We start from the raw sequence: 22,038 nt of genomic DNA, 5'->3' as shown, positions 1-22,038 counted from the left end.
ACAATTTCACATTTGGAAAACAACTTTTAAGGCCAGGAGTTCCTCTTCAACAATGTGGTCCAGAAATAAACAGCAACGATCAGGAAAAGCAGCTAACCAAACCCATGTCCACAGCAGCAAGGAAACAGCCTGGTGCTCAGCTCCCCTGCCGGGATCCGAGGAGGGTGCTATGCGCCTTCTCGAGGGACACGAGTGCTGGCAGGACTCTCGGATCTCCTAAGGGAGTCTCTCACGGGGCTTTCCCAGTGAACAGTCTTAGGACCACGATAAACACAGGGAGAACCATCAATCTGCAGTGCTTGAGAAACCGGAGATCAGGTTGGCGCTATTCTGCTGAGGATAGTATCCAACATCTACCAGCAAAGCCGTTCCTCAAAGTTAGGTGTGATGGTCATAAACTAAGGTGACCAGATGTCCTGCTTTTTGGCATTTTAAAAAAATCCCGATTTTTGGAAAGAATGCACAACAAGCTAGGGAACGGTCTATTTGGTCCATAGAGACCAAATTTTTAATCAAGAACCACCCCCACCTCCCCCAGTCAATGGTGTCCCACTTTCAATCTAGTTACCTTATCATAAACTCAACTTGTTGATGTGTACTACTGATTCAATTCTGACTCACAGTGATCTGAGAAGACAGAATAAATGACCCACTGGGTTTGCTCGGCTGTCATCTTACAGGAGTGGATCACCAGGTCTATTTTTCAGTAGAGTAGCCAGTAGGCTTCGAACTGCCAACTTTCAGGTTAGCTGTCAAATGCCTAAGCATTGTACATCAGGTCTCTTTGGTGAGATTCTGAAGAATGGCTACATTTCGGAATCTTCAGCAGCACTTTCCAAGATACATTTCATGGGATATTTATTACATGTTACACAAAATGGAGGATTTGGTTGTCAAATTTGTTTTGGTAACATTGGGTTAATCCACATGAAACTGGCTTTTTTACTGTATGACTTTTCAGAGCCTTGAAGGTGCCACTGTGTGACCTCAGTCTCCTAAAAGGGAGGGGTGAGGGTGCTCATTCCAGAGCTTGTCTGATGGACTTGATCATACAAAACTCTTCTTATAATCATTTTGGGAGATTAATAAGCATGTTGTAGAAAAACTTTCGACTAGAGAACTGTAAGGAAACAGAAGATAAATACACTAGGCCAGAGGTCAGTAAGCTGTACAGCTGCCTGGTTTTTTTATAGCCCATATGCTAAGAATAGCCTATGGTTTCTAAATCCTTGCATTTGAAATAGTTATATATAAATAGCTAACATATATGCATCATAATCATCTTGATGGCAGTGAGTTTTGTTTTGAACATAACATTCTCGTTTTGCTGCTTGGCTCACAAAGCCACAAATATTTACTATCTGATCGTTTAAGAAAAAGTTTGCTAATTCCTGCACTAACCCCACTGCTGTGGAGTTGGTTCTGACTCATAGACCCTATCAGACAGGGTGAAGCTGCCCCCCAGGGCGTCCACGGCTGTCACCTTATGGAAGCAGACTGCTACACCTTTCTCCCTCGGAGTGGCTGGTAGCAGCAAGTGCTTCACCGCGTGCCAATAAAAATATTTGCAGATTGTTAAGATTTTTTTTTTCAAAAAAAGAAAAGATATCCTTTGTTCCACCTCATGAATCTGGCTTGAATTTTTGGCAGCTCCTTGTCAATGTATTGCTGTGAGTGTTCTTGAATGATCTTCAGCAAAATTTTACTTACATGTGATAGTCACGATATTGTTCTAGAATTGAGCATTCTGTTGAGGCACCTTTCTTTGTATTGGGTACACACATTGATCTCTTCCGCTCAGTTGGCCGGTGGTTGTCTTCCAAATTCCTTGTGAATGCTTTCAGTGCTTCCAGCAGTGTGTTGACACATTTCAATGAGTATTCTGTCAATGTTTGGAGCCTTGTTTCTGGCTAATTCCTTCAGTGCAGCTTGGACTTCTTTGTGATAGGTAGGTTTATTGTGCCAACCTGGCCAATGGGAACATGTGGGATTAATCAATTCACAATTTGATTTGAGGGCAAAGATATAAATGGCTCGGCAAGGTCTGCCCCTCTCTCTTGCTCTCTGGTGTTCAGACCAGTCTGTAGCTGCTTTAGCTAGTTCTCTGCCTCAACTTGTGAGCTACGCTATCTGTGGGAAAATCAACCTGTGGGTTTTGTCAGTAGAACCTGAGGTTCCTTTGAGACCTGCGCCGCCACGCTGCAGGTGCACACATCACTTAAACTTGAGGCTAGTGAATCCTGTCATCTTGCATTGGTTGAGTTGGATATCCCACCAGGGCATACTTCTTCACTAAGCTCCTGAGCTGCTAACTGCTGGTGAACCGCCCTGCTATTTGCTGCCTGTGGGCGGTTTGCCTGAATTGCCCTAGGGAAGACTCAGCTGTCTGCTTCCTTGACCTTGGACCTGGCAGTCCTTGTGAGTTGAAGGTCTTCCTGTATATTAACTGTTCCACAGAAGTGAGTTGAACTGAGCCCTCCGTACTGCTGTGTGGATTAATTAGCTGTTATATTCCTTCATGCCGCATAAATCTACCCTCATCTATATATGTATTTACATATATGTGTATACATCTGTATACATATGCATATAATCATATATATATAATCATAAGTGTCCTTGTCTTGTTTCTCTAGAGAACCCTGCCTAACACAATCATTAAGTCTTGATTATATGCTACCTCTTCAAATGGCTGCATGTCAACAAATTCTTTTTGGTACAGTGACTCAGTACATTACTTCCATTTCATTATATTTTAAATTTAATCTGGGCAGTTTTATCAACATGTAATTCACACATTTTACAATCCAATAGTTTAAACATATAAAAAACGAGTTGTGTAATCATCAGCACAATTAATTTTAGAATATTTTCTTTTTTGGGTACTCGTTATTATTTACTCTCCATTCCCACCCCCGACTTCCTCTGCCATAACCCCAAGTGACTATTCACCCAGTTAGTCTCTATGGCGTTATCTAGCTGGATTTCATATAAGGAAAACCATACAAAGACAAAAAGTATACAAAATAAAGCAAAAACCCAATGACAACAACAAACAGGGATATGCTCAATTGAAAAGATAACAGAAAACAATAAAAGCTAGTACAGACTTACAATAGGTCAAAATGGTGAACAAATGATAAGGGGTTAAATTTTAACCTAATGACATCTTCATGAGTCCAGTTTCTAATGCACTCTGCCTGATAGCAAGGCTACTCACATCCCTGGTCAATGGTCAGAGGGACTTAACTTTGAACTCGCCTGTAGTAAATTTAAGGAACTGAACCACAACCTTGGACTTAAGGCTAAAACACCCAAGTGCGAGAAGCAGCAGATGGGTCTTTAGTTCCTGCATCCTGCTTTGAGGATGCCCAGGGAATGGCGGCTTTGGAATAGCACATGCTTGCTCTTTTCATGCTCCCTGCCTTTTTATGACACATCTTAGTCTGCCTTTGTGAATGAGCATTATCGAAAGTTTTGCCCCATCTCCAACCCTCATCGTTTGCTTAAATCATGTCCAGTAATTTGAGTTTTTTATCTGCACAGGTCACCAATCTATATATTTTGGTCTAAAAACTGTCTTTCTTTTTTCCTTAAAAAGCTGTATACTTTTCCAAACAGCATTTGGAATTCTTTAACATTGGCTAAATTAATGATACGATCAATAGAATTACATGCCCCATGAGGATGATTTATAATGTTCCCCAATAAAGGGAACGTCTCTAAATTGGATCAAGGGCATAAAGATACAGGATTTTGAGCTTGTACTTAATTTTAGCCCTAATCTAAGAAAGATTTGATTTTATGACATGGCCCTATTTGATGCTTGCCCTCAGGAAGAGACCACTGAAGATATGAGTGCTGCAGCAAAGTGTGGTGAATAAATCAGATGGTGCTTAGCCATCAGAAAGAACAGCATTTGGGATCCTAAAGGCTTGTCTTAAAACAAGCAGCCACCGAAGCGGGGTGACAGCTGAGTCCACCCAGAAGAAGCACACCAGCCTGTGCTTCCAAGGATTCTAAATAAAATCCAAGACCGGAGAAGGGAATAGTATTGGAGCTTAAATTCGGAACACCCAGTTTGCAGAAGGCTATGGATGTCAGTGAAAGCCCAAAACTCATTTTCAGGGTGCCCATGTGGATTATGCCTCCAGTGCATACTGACTTCCCAGTGTCTTTTGATGTTTCCTACATCGTTCAGCATTTTGTCCATAGACATTTTCATCATTGCAATTTAAGAAAGACTTGACTTTTCTCGTTAGTTCTTTCAGCTTGAGATATGTTAAGCGTGTTCTTCCTCTTTGGCTAATTCCAGGTCTTTGCACATTTCGCTGTAATACTTTTTTTTTTTTTCCCTGAGCTGCCTTTGAAATTTTCTGTTCAGATCTTTCACCTCCTCATGTCTTCCCTATGCTTCAGCGGCTCTGTGCTCAGGTACAAGCCTATGACCCTTTGTTTTACTCATGGATGTTGCTCTTGATGTCATCCCACAGCTAGTCAGGTCACGAGTGTTCAATGAGTCAAATCCATTCTTCAGATATTTTCAAAATTCAATTGGAATATGCCCAAGATTGTGTTTTGGCTCAGGTGAATTTGCTTTAATTTTCATCTACTTTAATCTGAAGTTAGATGTGAGCAATTGATGATCTCTTCCATAGCTGACCCTGGTTTGGTTTTGGCAGTTAATATTGAGCCTCACCATTCTCTTCCCACAGATGTGGTCAATTTGAAGTTCAGGTGCGTAGTCATCACTTATGTTGTTGAAAAATGTATTGGCAATAATTTGTTGGTCTTGCAACATTCTATGATACGATCTACAGCTGTGTTTCCATCACTTAGGCTATATTTTTCAACTACTGTTCCTGCCTCTGTTTCCAACTTTTGCATGCCAATCACCAATAATTATCAATACATCTTGATTGCATGTTTGATCAATTTCAGATTATTTGATGTTAAATTTGAATAGTGGTTTTACTGACTGGATTTCCTTTTATGCAGATAGATATTATCCTATCCCAGACAGCACTGTACTTCCAGATAGATATTAAATGTCTTTTCAATGATGTGATGCCATTGCTCTTGCTTCTGTAACTCCTGACATAGTAAACCATGAGATTTTCTCATTCAAAATGGCCCAGACTAGCCCATTTCAGCTAATGTCTAGCATATCAACCATTGTGATCTATTTCATTTTTAATGACTTCCCATTTTTAGATTCATACCTTATTCTATTAATTAGGGTGTCCTAATACTCCAGGTCTTAATTATTACTATGTATCTGCAGCTTTTTGTTCTTAAGAGTCTTGCCCCAGCAAGGGGCACGGAGGTCCTGAAGGCTCTACTCCACCCACGTCATTATGGTCAACTCTGAGAAGGCAGCGCCTCCTGAGTCATAAACTGAGTGCTTTCTGGCTTGAGGGGCTCATCTTCCAGCACTAGCTCTATCAATGCTCTGTTGCTATTCTTAAGGCTGTTAGTGGCTAATCCCACCACCTAAATTAAAGTGGACAGCCAATTCCTTCTTTGTAGTCATTTCTTAGTTTGGAAGCTCTGCTGAAACCTGTTCACCTTGGGTGACCCTGCTGGTATTTGAAATGCTGGTGACATAGCTTCCAGGATCACAGCAACAGGCAAGCCACCCCAGTACTAAGAGATGGAGGATGACTGTACTATCATGATACCATAATAATGCACATATGAAATGCTACCATTAACTTACAGGTATTTAAAGGGAAACTTGGACTCTCTGGGCTGCATGAACGGCTAATGCTCTCAGCTGCTGAGCAGAGGACTGGATGTACAAGCTTATCCCAAGGCACCTCCTGAAGAAAGGCCTGGTGATCTATTTCTGGAAAATCAGCCCTTGAAGACCCAGTGAAGCAGTTCTACTCCTGGGGCCACTGAGAGTCAGAATCGACTTAACGGCAAATGGTAAAAGAAGAAAAAAACCCTATTCCTGGAAGCTTTTTCCTGAATAGTGTCTGACATGTGGGGCTCAGTATGGAGAGATTTAGACAGCTTTTAATGACAAATAAACCTTTAAGTTCATGAGCAGCTCTCCGGCAAAGAAACATTTTATGACAGCTCATGAGGCTGTTAATGTTGGCATTAACGGTAGCTTAAGGGTAGCTTGTAGTAAGGGCTTGAATCACAGCTGGAATTAGGGTGACAAATCAGGCTAAGGTTAGGTAAGGATTGTGGTTCAGATAGAATTCAAGTTAGTGTGGAAATTTAAACATTAACATTTCCAGAATGTATTACATCAAATGCTGCTCAGACTCAATGCTCCGAGAGTAGTTTTATGGTCAAGTACATTTGGGGAACTCAATGTAAATAAATGCCCTGTTGGACTGCAGGTTAAGATATAAAAATAATCCCAAAAAGCATTGTAATAAACTGTCCAATTTTATCTACCCTAGCATTTACCAAGTTAACGTGTTCACAGAACATTTATTTCAGATGTCAATACCTGTTGACATCTCTTCTGGCCAATACACGTTGGGTAATGCTGAGTTGGGGGGATTGTACATTCTAGAGCTGTTATACGTGATTTTTCACAACCCTTCAACTCATGCCTCCGACTCACTGGTTCTCAAGTTTTATTTATTTATTTATTTATTTATTTATTTAGGTTCTCAAGTTTTAGCCAACCACTTGCTTGTCAAAAATGCAGATTCCTGCGCTTCGGGCCCTACCCGCTTGAGGAACAGCCAAACTGTTCTCTTAGTAGACTACGTGCTCAAAGATGATGCTCTGTACCATTAGCTATGACATGTTTTTCTGAGCAATGGCTGTTTCTGGACAGCTCATGCTGGTCACTTCTTTGGAAATACAGGGATTTAAGGCTCCAGGGGCTGACACAAAGGGACCTGCATTTGGACAAGCATGTGCTTGGCTAATCCTGTGGTCATCAGTGTGAGAACTAGTGACACTGGGCTGGAAAATGGAGCATCACAGACAATGAAAGGAGGAATGGCTCTGAAAGCACTAGCCTGTGTACCGCTAGCCCAAGACCCTTGGACCCAGAAACTCCACCTTGCAGAGCGGTATTTGTGTGTGTGAGGGAAAGATGGTTGGCACAGGTCTGGTGGCACAGTACTGAAACAGTCTGAATGGAAAAGGTGGTTGTGCCAGTTAGAGCAAGAGGTGGGGCATGTTGAAAGGCCCTGCAGCCTGGTTCCCATTCCATCCCTTAAAGCCTTGGGAGCTTTTCAGTGGGAATGCCAAGCAAAGGCCAGTTGTATTCTTCTAAGCACTCTGGATTTAGAGGACTTGGGAGAAAATGCTCTTTGGGGTCTGAACCACATGAATTTTTCTTCATAGGGAAGCAAGTACTATTTAAAAATAAAACCAGCTCCTGTTGACTGGATTCGGTCTCAGTACGGAGTGGGAGCACGCTCCCTAAGGTCCTCAAGGGCCAACTGTTCAGAAGTAGACCACCAGGCCTTTCTTCCAAGGAGCCTCTAGCCCGGTGGTTCTCAACCTTCCCAACAACACGACCCTTTCATACAGTTCATGTGGTGGTGACCCCCAACAATTATTTTCATTACTGTTATGAATCAGGTGACCCCTGTGAAAGTGTCATTTGACCCTAAAAGGTTGCGAACAGCGGATCTAGCCAGACTCCAACTTCTAATCTTCTGGTTGACAGCGCAGAGCATCCTTGCCTGTCTGCACCATCGAGGGGCTCCACTAAGGTAATGACGACCGTGATTCCGAAGCAAGGATTGCAGCAGGACATTTTCCCAAGGAGGATGCAGTGTGGAAATCTGTGTGGACACCTGGTTGTTTCTATTCTCTCCCTACAAAGGTGGGGTAGTGGTTGTGTGGTGGCCAGTGTATCCCAACTCTGACCCTCCTGTGAAGACCGCACCGTCTCCGAGGCACTCCTGGGCTATGCAGGATTTACCGGAGTTGATCACCAAGTCTTCTCTACGGTGGAGCAGCTGGTGGGTTTGACTGGGACCTTTTGGCTAACAGTCCAGCACTTGAACCATCGTGCCCAGCGCTCCCCTGGAGAGGGATGGTGGGGCCATTTTACTTCAGGAGCCACCTGGGACCAAGGAGGCTCCAGGTTGGGGGTTTTGGCTCCGGCGCCGCTCTCAGGAAAGAAACATTGCTGGGCAATGCACTCCAGAGCCCCTGAAGCCCCACTGTGAACCGCCGACCCAAGTTGTCAGAAGGCAGAGCCAGGACAGGTTCCTGAAGCCTGGGGCATCGGAAGCTTTCTGGGTTTTTAGGCAGATGACCAAGATCAAGTGTGAAATGCCCACCAGATCAAAGGACAACTTTCCCTGGGCCTTTGGATATCCTGAATGAACGACAGACCACGGCTCCCAACAGGAGTCACCCTGAATTCTGGTCAAATCCCATGAGCCCTCCCATAGGATCCTGATCCTGCCTCTTGATTTCAGGGCACCAGACCACGCGCTTTTCCTTGGCTGAATAAAATCCACAGACATGTCTTCACGATGAAGCTTGAAACCAGTCAAGCCCACTTTTTATTTTAAAAAAGGGCAAAATCTTAATGGTAGATATACATGCTACAGCTAATCGCTCACCCTCACCTCCCCCCTTCCATTGCATCTACTCATGTTTTCGTTTAAAAGGAAACAAAACCACCGGCAGAACTTGCCAGTTTGCCACGAGGGTGCGAGACGTGTCAAGATCTGTGTTCTCTGGGCATCCCCAGCGCCATCCTGGGAGCGAACCACGAGGGTGTGGGCGCTGCTGGCTCACAGCCTGCGGTTCCAGAGGGATGAAAGACACGGCCTAATTGGTGGCTCCCTGAAGCAGGACCAGCAGGCCGTCGTTAAGGTGGCCATAATGCATCCCCGCTGCTTGAAGACAGGAAGGGGCGCTTGCTATTAGGACGCTAGAACAAAGACAGGGACAGGCAAGCACGGGGTGAAACAGACACATTGGGGGTTAGAACTCCTTATTGCTGGCAGGAGCCTGGCAGGGACACCTTTTGACATGGGTGGCAGATCTGCTGGAAGGCTCCCAGTGGTAGCCCTGTACTTGGCCTCTTCAAGGACAATGGAGGATTAGCCTCTGGCCCCTCATTGGAACAAAGGCCAACTTTGGAGCAGATGACAGAAACAGGGAAGTTAAAAAGAACGTGCGTGCAGATAGGGGGCTCAGTGACTTGGCAGGGTAGCACCAAGACCCAAACATCACCTTGTGGAAGCGAGAGGGACTCCGTAAAAAATGTCCCTGGAGGTGGAGCCATCCTTTCACCTGGTAGCTCCTGATGCATGGCTCTGTGTATGGCAGCTGGCCTAGACATGGGGCCATGTCCAAGTTAAGAGCAACAGCTCCAGGCCTAGGGTGTGTGTGCCCTGCACCCTGGGGCTCAGGGCAAGCACATTTCCTACTCGTTGAGGCTGGTCTGCCCCTAGGTAATCTTTGGTGTATGGTGTGACTGGTGGATTGCAGCAGACACAGAAGTCCAAAGGAATGGCATGGAAACCCAGCTGGGGAGACAAGATCGCCCACTTGGCAGCCCATGCTCATGGTCCAAAGCGAAGGACCGACCCCCCCACCCCCAACAGGCAGCCTCACTCAGCACTCGTGCCAAGCCACAAACGCTCTGGGTTTGAGGATGTCAAGTTGCTGGCTTTTTAAGGATGGATGCCTATTTGCTTGTTTCTTGATTCCGCTCACAGCTGGGCACTCAGTGGAAGCTGAAAAAATACCAGGCTGTCCAGTCCTTGGCCTGGGGGCCTTCCAAGCTCTGGGGAGACCCAGCACCTGCTGTTGGATGTGGCAAATCAGCCCTCCCACGTCCCACCTGGGAATGAACTTCCCAGTAGGCTCAGAAATGTCTTAAGGCCAAGAACTCTACCTTAAAACACTTGACTACATGTTGGCTTAAAAGGTCTATTGAACACCCGGTAGGGGCTCTAGAAATTCCCCAGTAGGTAGGGGGATCAGAAATGGCTCAAGCAGGAGCCCACAACGACATAAGCCCACCAAAACGGGCAGAGATGAGGAAAAGCCTACTTTCTCCAAGGCCTGAAAAAGCAGCCTTCTTAAAGAGCTGCGAACACAGTTGTCATGTTACCCAAGGATGTAGGGTAAGACCAAGCCAACACCACTAGGTGGAGGCAGGGGCGAGAGGAAGAGACAAACCACCCTTACCTGGCGGCCTGGGTGTGATTTTTCCATCGACTGACTTGTGTGACCACAGGGTAGTGGGAGGAGAAATCCAAACTCAGATTCCTGGGACCTCCAAACTCATTTCACTAGCAATAATAGAGGAAGAGTCACGGGTTAGGGGGCGAAATCCTGGGATTTGAATCCCAGCTTTGCCCCTATTTGGACGAGGCTGCGCATGCTGTCTCTCAGGGCGGGTCAGTTTCTTCACTTCCCCAGCAGGATTTGTCCATCCACTGAAGGACTGATATGAAGATCCAATTAAGAGACACGCGAGCCAGGAGCTTTGCCCTTATTTGGACGAGGCTGCGCATGCTGTCTCTCTGTTTCTTCACTTCCCCAGCAGGATTTGTCCATCCACTGAAGGACTGATAGGAAGATCCAATTAAGAGACACGCGAGCCAGGAGCTTTGCCCTTATTTGGATGAGGCTGCGCATGCTGTCTCTGTTTCTTCACTTCCCCAGCAGGATTTGTCCATCCACTGAAGGACTGATATGAAGATCCAATTAAGAGATCACACAAGCCAGGATACAGTATAGCACTGATGAAACATACGACTTTCCTCTAGTTCTTGAATGCTTCCTCCCCCCCACTATCATGACCCCACTTCTACCTTACAAACCCTGCTGGAAACACAGGGAATCCAGGACAGATAAACCCCTCAGGGCCAATAATTGGAGTAGCCACACTAGGAGGGTAAGAGGAAGGAGGGGGGAGAAACAGGGAACTGATCACAATGATCAACATGTAACCCTCTCCCAGGAGGGTGGACAACAGAAAAGTGGCTGAAAGGACAAAAAATTATAAATTATCAAGGGTTCATGAGGGAGGGGAAGGAGCTGATACTAAGGGCTCAAGTAGAAAGAAAATGTTTAGAAAATTATGATGGCAACATATGTACAGAGGTGCTTGACACAATGTATGTATTATAAGAGCCCCCAGTAAAATTGGAAGGAAAAAAAAGGGGGGGGGGGCATACGCCAGCACTGGTGACCTGCCCGGTGCTTGGCATGGGAGCAAACAGCCCAGTCATTCTCCGTGCTCAGAGTGCCATGGTTTTCTATCTACTCCACCAATGGCTCACAGAGTGACCTCCATCGTGGGCAGCGTAAACAAGTGTCCCCCATGCAGGAGAGCTAGAAAGAGCCACTGGCTCTTAAGTACCCCCACTTCCATGTGCTTGAGGTGGCACCCACCACTTTGGCGCACAGAGCTGACCAGAGTCCGCAGCCCAGGGCTTGGGCCCAAAGGCCGGGCAGTGAGCAGAGGATGCAGGTTCTGCACCTATTCCTCATGTCAGAAGAATAAACACTACATTCTTTCACTTTCAGGGAAAGGTTCTGCTCAAAGCGGGCACTGGGGAGGAGGGACCACGGTACAAGATGAACTCCTTCAGGGGAGCCACAGCTCCTCCCAGCCAGGAGGGAATGGCCCACACCAGACCTACCCAGGCCCTCCCAAAAGACGCACAATGTCAGATGGTAAAAACAGAACCTAGTAACTAGTTTTGTCCTTTGGAATGAAGCCCAATCTTCCCTAAAAGCTTCACAAAAGCTGTATAAAGCAGAGGTCCAAAAGACTACAGAAAACGTGCTACAGAGCCTTGTCCTAAGTCAAGGCATTAGGAGCGGGGACTCTGACCAGGTGGGTGGCCACCCTCCGCCTCCAGCCTCTCTTCTCCCAGGGAAGGGTCTAGGCATGGAGTAAGTGGTACCTTGGGGTCCTGCCCTCAGACTGTGGGAAGATGGGATTTATTGGCCACATGGGGTCAGGGAATAAGGATGCTAATGTGAACCAGCGACCATCTTTCTCCTTCAGAAGCATTCAGAGCCCCCATAGCATCAGGTCGTCAGACAAGGAACCTTTGCACATAAATCTTTGGCACTGCAGGCAGGACAGCACGTGTCCCCTGGAACAGCAGCCCGGAGGCTCCTGAGCACCACCTGGATGAGCACAGAGCCACCCCATCAGTCCCCTCTTCTCTTGGAGGGGCGGGGGAGGGTTCACATTCACCCCCTGAAGCCTGGTCTACAGGAGGGGTGCCAGAAACTTGTTCTAGTTGTTATGGCTTAGCTGTGCCTCAGTTAATCATATCTGCCCAAATGGGTGGGAATCCGTCCTGGGTTTCTGTTAGCGTGTAAGACGGAAGGATGGGGTGGGGTGTGCATGAGAAAAGAAGACAAGTACTCTATACCTGTAAATGTCAGAGTGAAGACAGAGGAGGCAGGAAGGGACGAGGTGTGCACCTGGCCCCGTGTCTTCTGATGGTGCTATGGCTGTGTGCACCTGAGCCACCACGTTCCCATGAGGTTGGCATGGGAGGGAGACCAACTCTGCCCCCTTTGCTCTAGATCTGTCCCCTAAGGGTACACTAGCACAGGGGTGGGGCACAAGGCTTGGTGCCAACCATCAGGGTCCTGGCAGGCCCCACCAAGACGGAGCAGTGGCCTGTCAAGTCCAGGGTGGCCTTAGGTGTCATGCAGTATTGAGTTGGACAAGTACTAGGCGTGAAAAGCAGTCATAAGATGCCCTCTTGCCCACACAAGGAAGCTACTTTGCCACTGTTTTCCTGGTGCCTGGCAGCTTCTGACTTTCCCCTGCCTGGTTTGCCTTTTTCAGGGCGAAGAACAGAAACTGAAGCCAGGAAGACTTGGGTTCGAATCCTCCCACCAGGGAGCATGCACAGTGCCTGAGCCTCCTCACTCATACAATGGGTCTAACTGCATTAGACTGGGATGGTAAGATGCCAAGCACAGCATTTGGCACGTACTAGCTACTCCTTGAAGGGGCACTGCCAGGGCATGGCTTGTGAAGGGTCCCCTTATTCACATAAATGAGATTCTTACACTAGGGAGACAGAAGTGCCCCCACCCCCATGGGGAGATGCTTATTTAAAAGCCCCAGGACAGACTTGGGACTTGTAGCAGGCATGTGAGGTGTGTTCACATGAGTGGAACCGCCTGCCCTCTGAGACCCCAGACAGCCCCAAGACTAGATGGAGGGACAGAAAAGGTCGAGTGGCCAATCCTGGGGCAGCTGCCTCCATGGACCCTTCCTTCAAGTCTGGGGAAGAAGACCCTTGCCCTGCGTTTGACGACGGTGCCGCCTTCTACGGGACCAAGCGCTCCTGTGCAGCCAGGCTTTTCAGAACGGAGCAATGAAGCCACCGGGCTTTTGAGAGGGCCCAGGAGGGCCAAACGTCGTCGAGGGCTGGGTGGGGTGCCAGGGAGGGCAGCTTCCTATCACATCCCATCTGAGCCATGAGGGACCCTCTCTGGAGCTCCTGATGGTGGGCTCTGCTCCTGGGGTTGGCAGTAGGGTCTTGCAGAGTCAAAGCCCACCACAGGCAGAGGAGCAGGGGGCTCGGTGAGGCCGTAGTCTGGGAGTAGGAGTTCTCTGCAGATTTGGATGCTGAGGTTGAGTAGAAAGCAAGGCGGCCACTGGAGCTTCCAGGGGGTCCGTGATGAGTGGGGGGCGGGGTGGTGGTACGGGAGGACCTGACCCAGGCTCTGAGGTCTCAAGGACTCACTCTCCACGAAGAACGGACGTCGCCATCCCCATGGGCAGACACTCTAGAGCGAGCTCACCTGCCCTTGGAGCTTCGTGGAGGATGATAAATTAAGAAGCATCTTAAATACTCGGTGAAGCCGGCGAGGGCTCCGGGCAGCGAGGCGGCGGTTATGGCTTCTTCCGCAGGTAGTTGGAAGGAATCCACCCGGCCCAGGGAGGCGCCCCGCTCAGCACCTGGCAGAACCACCAGCCGCTGCTGTTCTTTTCTCGGACTTCGAACACGGTCCCTTCCTGGAAGCTGCTGGTGTCTTCGTCGCCTTCAAAGTTGGCCACGGCCACATAGAGGGAGTCCTTCGGGCCCTCTCTCTCTCTGCTCTCACCCATGCGGCCTGCCATCCGCGGGACCTGCCCGCCTTTGCCTCTCACGTCATCCTGGCCCCCTGAGGAGTTAGGGAGAAAAGGCCTTGCTTTCGGAGGGATGAGCAGGGCCCGCCCGGGGGTCTCCCGCTGTGGGCCACTGACCTCTGGGAGGGGCCGGGGTGATGAGGCAGCTTTCTTGGGTGGGGGTGGCCTCCGGGGAGGGACTGCAGGCCTCTGCTGGGAAGACTCCTGGAGAGGGACCGGGGAGCTCTTGGCTACAAGCTCCACCGTCTTGGCTGGCAGGGGAGGGGCTCTGGAGGCCATCTCCTTGGGGCTGAGCTTGTCTTGTTTGCCTGTCCTCTCCTGGGTGCGGCCGGGTCCCTCCCCGGGGGGCAGGCCGCGGGTGACAGCCAGATCTGGACCCCCGGCTGCCTGGTGGCTGTCCCCATCCAACGAAGACTTGGCAGGTCTGAGCTTACTCCTGAGGTTACAGATATCCAGCTGGTCTCCGCCCTGAGGTGGCTCTGTCTTGGGGGAAGGAGCTGGTTTTGGCCTAACCTGAGGTCTGGACTTTAAGAAGGGGTTCTGGGGCCCGGCTTCTGGCTTCTCCTCGGGCGGCTCGGCTTTGGCCTTGGAGATGGGCCGGAGGTTCGGCTTCTTGACTTCCTTGGCCAGCACCTTGTGGCCACACTCCAGCCCCATCTCATTCTTCAGCTGCAACAGCTTGCTTTTGTCAGGTTTAGGTTCTGGCTTCCTACTGTCCCGGGCTGGGGGAGCGTGCTTGGCTGGAGTCAGCGGCAGGATCATGCCAGGAGGCTTGGGCGAAGAGCCCCGGAGCTGCTCCAGCCTCTGCCGCTCCCTCTCCTGCAGCTCCCCTTCCGACTTGATGATCGACTCCTTCCGGGGCGGGAGGCTGGGCTTCTCCTCCAGGTCGAGGGCCGAGATCTCCTCGTAGCCCGCGGCCGCACACATGTCTGCAGACACCTTCCGCAGGACCTCCTTGCCGCCTTTCCAGTCCCGGGACCACGGCCCGCCGGGGTCGAGACCACCATGCGGTGCATTGGGCAGGGCCCGGGAGGGGCTGGGGGCTTCGCTGCTGGGGCTGTTCTCCAGCGCGGCTGTGTCCCCGAGCCGGAGCTGGGTCACCTCGTTGGGCAGGGGAGCCAGAAAGTTGGGTCGTGAGGCGTTGCTGGTTTTCTTGTATTTGTCGATGAAGGTGGCTGGGGCCCATCCCTCTTTCTCTTCAATCTGAATGTACCACCAGCCACTCAAGTTCTTCTCGATCACCTGCAAGGGGTGACACAGGGAAGAAGCCCTCAGGAGGAGGGGACCAGGCACAGGGGAGCAGCACACGGACATCCACTTGGAGCTTTTGTAAGATGACCAAATGCACTCACGAGGGCAACAGCCCGGTAAACTCTGGAAGGGGCCCGTTACCTGTTTACTCAATGCTGGGGGAAATCACTGTGGAGGCAGGTTGAACGTCAGAAGCATGCAGTTAACGAGTTTCCCTGGGCCCGCTTAGGAAAGGGCTCTGCTAAAATCAGTCATTTACTTGAGGGTAAGATACTTTGCCCACGGCCGCTTGATGCCAACCCAACGTGACTCCAGGCACACAAGGCACAGGCAGTGTGCCCGTGAGCTTCAGCCAGAGTACCAAGTACATATGGGAGCAAACGGAATCAGGACAGGCACCCAAAGGAAATGCCACTAACGAACACTGCTAAGCGCCCATCGCGGCAGAGTACACGCGTGCCCCTAGTCAGGACTGATGGGAGAGGAGCACGGGAGTGGAGAGCAGCTATGGATAAAAGCAGGGTCCCAGTGAACAGTGGGGAAGGGATATGGGCAGAGGCAGTGACAAGGGAGATGTGACAGGGTGTATGTAACACTGGACGCAAGCCTGAAGGGAAAAAAAGTCAATAGAGCCTGGACTTTTAAGCCAAGAAATCCAGGTTCAGCTCTCAGCTCTATCCACTTAGGAGCTACATAACCCTGGGCAATTCACCTGACAGTTCCTGGTCTCACGTAGGGCATCTGCAAACTGGGGTGATGACATAGAGCCCTGGTGACTTCTGTGAAGATTGGCTATCAAGAAAGTCGGGTACCAGGCACCTCAGAGATGCCTATAAGTATCATCATCATCCGTATACTGTTTCTTGGAAAGACAGAGACCAGACCGGGCAAGGAACTGAGGGGCTCCCGGGAGCTCCAGTGCTAGCATGTTGTGGCTCCATGAATGAACGCTGTAGGCTGAGATGATAATAAAGTGAATCAAGAAGCAAAGCTGAAGAGAGTACAGTATTCGTTTGTAAAGAATACTTGAATAATAAGGGGAAGAGTTTGCCATGGTTAGTAGCTATCGAGGATCAGCACATGCGATCTCACACACACGAGAAGGCAGCACTGCTGCCAGGGGATGCTCTGAGTGCCCTCCAGCCCAGGGTATTCAACTTCCAGCACCCTATCAGACACTAGTCTGCTGCGATCCCTTGAGCTCTCATTGGTTACCATTTGGAAGTAGATCGCTAAGGTGAAAGATGGGAACGCAATGTGGAGCTTGGGTTAGAGAGACATGGTACTGTTCGGTGGCTCCCAAGTTCTACATTTGGTACGGAAACCAATCCAGAAGCTGCCCAGCTCAGCTCCTGTGTGCACGCTCCCACTGGGCGGAGGGACTGGCTGTCTCTTTTTGCAGAATAGCACTGTTCCACTGGGCTCTCACGGCAGTACATCTTTAGTTATGAGCAGCAGACACCCGCCCTCATCTTTCTCCCATGAAGCAGATGAGTTTGAACCCCAACCACAACCACCGCTGTGCACAGGTCCTCCTATGATTAACATCTACCATTTGCCCCTGGCGTCACTGTGGGTTACATGTTGGCATGCTAATTGCAAAGTCAGTGGTTCAAACCTACCAGTCGCTCCACGGGAGACAGATGAGGCTGTCTGTTCCTGTAAAGATTTACAGTTTTGGAGATTTTCTATGTAGGATTGCTGTAAATCAGAATTGACTCAATAGTAGGGCGTTTGAATTTAGGGTGTATGCATGTTTATTACTGTGGTGCATTTGTTATAAATGGTGACCCAAATAAGACACGATTACTAACTAAACCCCACATTCACATTTCCATCAAATGTACCATGAGGTCGTGGGTCCAGCATGTGGCATCCTTCGGAGAGCATGTCTTTGAAGACCGTCTCCAGAACCTCTTTGCCAAAGGCTTACAAGCCTTGGACTTTGCTGCGGCCCCATTTACTAGAGGCACAGGCATGGGAAAGACCTTACAGTCCTGGCCTCATGAGGAGGGAACAAAGGGAAATGAAAGATGAGAAAGGGTTTAAGCTGGCTTTTACTCAGAGAGCAGAACAGCTGAGCAGAGAGAGTAAGAAGGAAAGGAGAGAGAAGGAGGGACGTTAAGAGGCGAGTCAAAAAAAAGAATACAAGTCAGCCACAGATTCCAGAAAGCGTATGATGCCACTTAGTAAACTGCTCCACATAGGTGGGTCTAAGAACAGGAGCCCTGGTGGCGTAGTGGTTACATACTGGGCTGCAATTTGAAAGGTCAGTTCAACACCACCAGCCACTCCAAGTGGGACAGATGGGGTTGTCTACTTCCACCAACAGCAACGGTTTCAGAAACTCACAGGGAAGTTTTACCGGGTCCGAAAGGGTCTAGGGCAGAGAGTTTCCTTTTTAAAGTTTTTAAAAGAGAGGCAGAAGGTGGACTTGTGGTTGCCTAGGGCCAGGGAGAATGAAAGGATGCTCGGGGTGGGGGCTGTGGGTGAAGGGTACAGGATTTTGGGGGTGACAAGATCTACAATGGACTGTGATGATGGCTGCTCGGTGCAAGCCTTGGCGCAGCACAGGGTAAATGGGTGGAGTGTGTGGGAGGAGGATCACATGGCATGAAATCCTAACCAACAGAAAAGAATATGGCAGCAGGAGCTGACGCCTAGCACCATGGATCCTAAGTACAGGGCCACAAGCCCACACAGCTCCACATCCCGGCTCACAAGCACGCACGAGTCTACTCACCTCGACCTTCAGCCCTGCCTGGAAGCTGATCCCATCGGGGATAGTCGTCTGGAATTCGGCAATGGTGTAGTACTCTTCCTCCACTTGGGGTGGGATGGGAGGTTTCGGCAGGTTCAGACCACGAGGCTGGTGGGGTTAGAGAGAGAGGTCCTGTGGGGGGTGCATGACCATGTTGCTGGGCCAGGGATAAGAGGGCTGGGATGCACAATGGCCCTTGGGGGGTGGGGTGGGGTTGGGGGGAGGACTATCTTTGGTCTAAAAGACAAAAGATTGCTCAGTCTGTCACCTCCGCAGCAGGTCACTGTCTCTCAGCATCAGTGATGAGAAGCAGCTCAGGACATCTGGCCAGTCATGAAAATCTGGGGTAAGCCAGGACTCTCTCAATTTTAGAGGCAGGGAGAGTTACAGGAAGAAGAGAGGTTTGTGACTGTGAGGCCATGGGCGGGTCACCCTCCCTACTGGGGCCTCGGCTTTCTTTCCAGTAGAGCAGGGAGGATGACAGTGTCTGCCTGGTGGGGTCGAGAAAGGAAGTTAATGTCACACAGCATCTCGCCCACTGCCTGGCATCCAATAGGTGCTCATTAAACAGTAGATCTAAAAGAGGCCCATTTCTCAAAGTATCAGTATCGAGTGCCTCGAGAATGAAGAACAAAAAGCGGAGTAAGAGAATAGAACAACAGGAGGGCACAAGTGACATTGGTGCCCATTTCTGCACCATCCAAGCTTGGGCCTCAGGCTGCCTCCGGCAAACGGGGCCTGGGCCGTAGAGAGGCCGCTCTCAAAGCTGATGAGCGCACACATTCACCAGGGGATGCAGGGGAAATGCCTCCACCTGCCTTGAGCTCAGGATGCGCCTTGCCACCTCACTGACACTTGCCCAGCTTGCTTCACAAGAACAGAAGGGGTGCTGTGGTGAGCAGATGAGCCTGGGATACCCCAGCCCTCGGGTCAGTGGCTGGTTCCCCAGGGGCAAGGGTCCACTTACAATGGTCATGTCCCTGCGAGGAGGGGGTCTCTGCCTCATCTTCGGGGACCCTGTGCAGAAACAAGACCGGATTTCACTCACATGCAGAATCCTATGGCGAAAACCCTCAAGGTGGGCACCAGGCAAGACCTATTCTCTTCTGCAGGAAATGAGGTACAACCACAGGCCCTCCTCGCAGGCGGCTGTGCCCCTCCCTCGGAGAAGAGCTTGGACAGGAAGGGGCTGCTCCTGTGTGACTCTGTACCAACGTGGCTTTGCCCTAAACCTCCGTCTTTTCTACGCCGGAAGAACAGGAAGTGGGTAATGCCCAGAGATGATCAACTTTCCAGGAACAGCGAAGTGTAGGCCTCAGAACACAGAGGAGGGTCCTTCCTAGAAGGTCCCAGCCCGGAAGCTCTCCGGCTTCCAGCTTTGGACAAGCTATTTACACCCCTGGGTACTAGCAGGCCCTCCCTGTAAAACAGGGCTCACGAGTGCCTCCCGGGGAGGTGGAGAGGAAAGTCAACCCCTGGAGGCTCTTGGCGGGCACGCCACTTGGGCTACTTTGGTTTTGGCTCTACAGCACACCCAGGTTCATGAAGACCTAACCAAACAGACACAAACACACACGGGGCGGTGCCTTCAGGCACTCTCACTCTGAAGAGTGGGCCTGAGGGTCACAAGGATGGCGCTCAGCAAGCGCAGGCCAACTCTGGGCAGACGGTGGAGCAGAGTGGGCTCAGGGGAGGAGCCTGGGACTTGGGATGAGAAGGAGACTGCACAAGCAAACCCCTCTCTATGATAACCAACAGCAACAGAGTTTCAGCCAGACCCTTAGCTGCCTGTAATAAAAATGAAGTTTCCCAGACTCCCTTGCAGCTACGTATGGCCCTGTGACTACATTCGGGCCAGTGGGTAACTTCCACTCCACTTTCTTCCTCCTGCCTCGTCTGCACCCTCTTTTGCAGTTGGAAGAGAGGTGTCACCCTGAACCAGGCAGGTGAGGACAGTGCAGGGGCATCCACATGTTCAGACAGGTACCATGGAACACGACACCTGGGTGGATGCAGTCTCCACGAGGCCGGCATACGCCTGGACTGCTTCATGAAAGAGAGATAAATACCTAACTCACTGGGACCACTGTTACTGCGTGCTCGTGCATGAGGGTCTGTGACATCATCAGACCTGTATCATCACAAAAACATACGGTTTCTGGGTGTCACTTGCTCCCCTGGTCTTCACGGGAATCCTCCCAGGCACTTGGCCATGACCGATTAGAATCACAGAAACGCAGGGCTGTCCAGAGCCCCGGCCGTGGCCCATCAAAACACTGGTGCGTGCTCAGGAAACTAGACAGAGTGAGTCTTGGAGTTTGAGGACTCGGAACTCCAGGAGTTCACTGACCAGACATACTTCCAGCCAAGGGCAAGTGTTGGCGTTCCAGCATGGAGCTGGGAGCCCTTTCCCAACAGAGCCCCCCACTCTCCCCTGTACAGGATGGGGTCCTGAAAGGGGGCTTGCAGCTGGAGTCCTGGGTCTGAGGCCCTCACAGAAGAACCTCCCTCTCGGGTGTATGGGGATGCTTTGAAAAGCAAGACGACTATAGAAATATCCTTAGGGAACATCCAACACAGGGCCAGCTTTTTCTTGCTCTGGTTGAGAAATGAGGCAGTGTGGTGGAGCAGCAGGAGAACTGGCTCTGGAGGGAGGCAGGCAGGCCCGGGGTTCATGTGCTGGCTCCTCCATCTATTAGCTGAGTGATTTTGCACAAATCCTGTTTCAGCTCAGCATCCTCATTTCTAAAACCAAGGTCCTACGCTTTTAGACCACATACAACGAAAAGGCTCCTGCAGGTGGCAAGTGCCTGAACACAGGTGACCATGATGATGGAGGAGAGAACATGAGCCTGGGGTAGGGCAGGGACACCTCCCAATGCAGGCTCTACCCCCTGCTGGTTGGGTGATCCCGGGCAGGTGACCTTTCTCCATGGGCTGAGCAGGCAGCAAGGTCGCCACGTGAGCAGCTCTGCACAGGGGCCTCCGCATGGAGGAGGGCAGCACTCACTCTGCTTCGTGTCGCCATCAGGGGCGGAGCGGCCTTCGAACCGGCCGTCCCTCTGGTTGTTGAGCAGCTCCTTCTCCCTGCCTGCCGCGTTCTGCTGCCGGGAGATGCCGTCCAGGTCGAGGGCGCCCGAGTGGGCTGGGAAGCCGGGGCCCAGCTTCGGGGGTAAGGGCTCCCCACTGCTCTTCTTCAGGTAGGAGGCTGGCGCCCAGCCCTCTTTGCCCTGGTACCTGGGAGAGGGAAGGGTGCCGGTCAGGCTGCTCTCCTGGGCCCAGAAGCTGGCTCGCTGCCATGGCCTGTCCAGGAAGCCTGAGCCCTCAGCTCGGCTGGCACTCAAGGCCTCTCCAACTTGGCTTCCACGAGCCTCCCAGCCTCCCACATGCACTAGAGTCCGCACCCCCACACTCCCACCCTCTGCTCTTGGTCACCCAGCTCCTTAACACCATTTTGTCTCGTCAACCTTCCTGCCCTGGGAGAAGGAGCCCACCATCCACAGTGGCCCCACTGGCTCCTGCACAACAGAGCCCTGGCACCCAAGACACACGGTGGTGTTTGCAGGCAGCCGTCTCCCAGTGAGAGCCTGAGCTCTGGGGGACAGGGACCGAGGTGGACCCTCAGTCAGCCAAGGGCCTTGGTACCAGTGAGCTGAAGGAAGAAACGAAAGGGCTATGGGACACGCCGATAAACAGCCAAATCTGGGGCAAGCAGCTGTAAAGCCCTGCTACGGCCACTGTCCACTTAACAGTCGCCATGTGTATGTCTGGGTACTTTGGAGAAACAGTAACTCATGTATAAGAGTTTTATGTAAAGAAAATGTGTATCACGAAAACATCCCAACCCAATGCTGCCCAAGCCCACAAGTCCAACATTATTAACCCATTAACCCAACACCAGTCCACAAAGTCCTCCACCTCACAAAACAGAGGCAATGATGCCGACTGCAGG

At 50.4% G+C, this 22,038-nt stretch overlaps 1 protein-coding gene across 1 annotated transcript in view; it reads right to left on the bottom strand.

Annotated features, from left to right (window-relative positions):
- Positions 1-11,090: 11,090 nt before the first annotated feature.
- SH3PXD2B (SH3 and PX domains 2B) overlaps positions 11,091-22,038 on the bottom strand; it is a 75,046-nt gene continuing 64,098 nt past the window's right edge. The window contains exons 9-12 of the mRNA XM_013005911.2: positions 21,097-21,323; positions 19,054-19,103; positions 18,069-18,194; positions 11,091-15,316 (exon numbers count right to left, since the gene is read on the bottom strand). Coding sequence (XP_012861365.1) covers positions 13,838-15,316; positions 18,069-18,194; positions 19,054-19,103; positions 21,097-21,323 — 1,882 coding nt within the window. The 3' untranslated portion in view covers positions 11,091-13,837. The remainder of the gene's footprint in view (positions 15,317-18,068; positions 18,195-19,053; positions 19,104-21,096; positions 21,324-22,038) is intronic.

The sequence above is a fragment of the Echinops telfairi genome, unplaced genomic scaffold (genome assembly GCF_000313985.2).
Source record: "Echinops telfairi isolate 266 unplaced genomic scaffold, ASM31398v2 ScPeMD7_7469;HRSCAF=8507_0, whole genome shotgun sequence".
Classification (NCBI taxonomy): Eukaryota; Metazoa; Chordata; class Mammalia; order Afrosoricida; family Tenrecidae; genus Echinops; species Echinops telfairi.
This window is presented reverse-complemented; position numbering and strand designations above follow the sequence as displayed.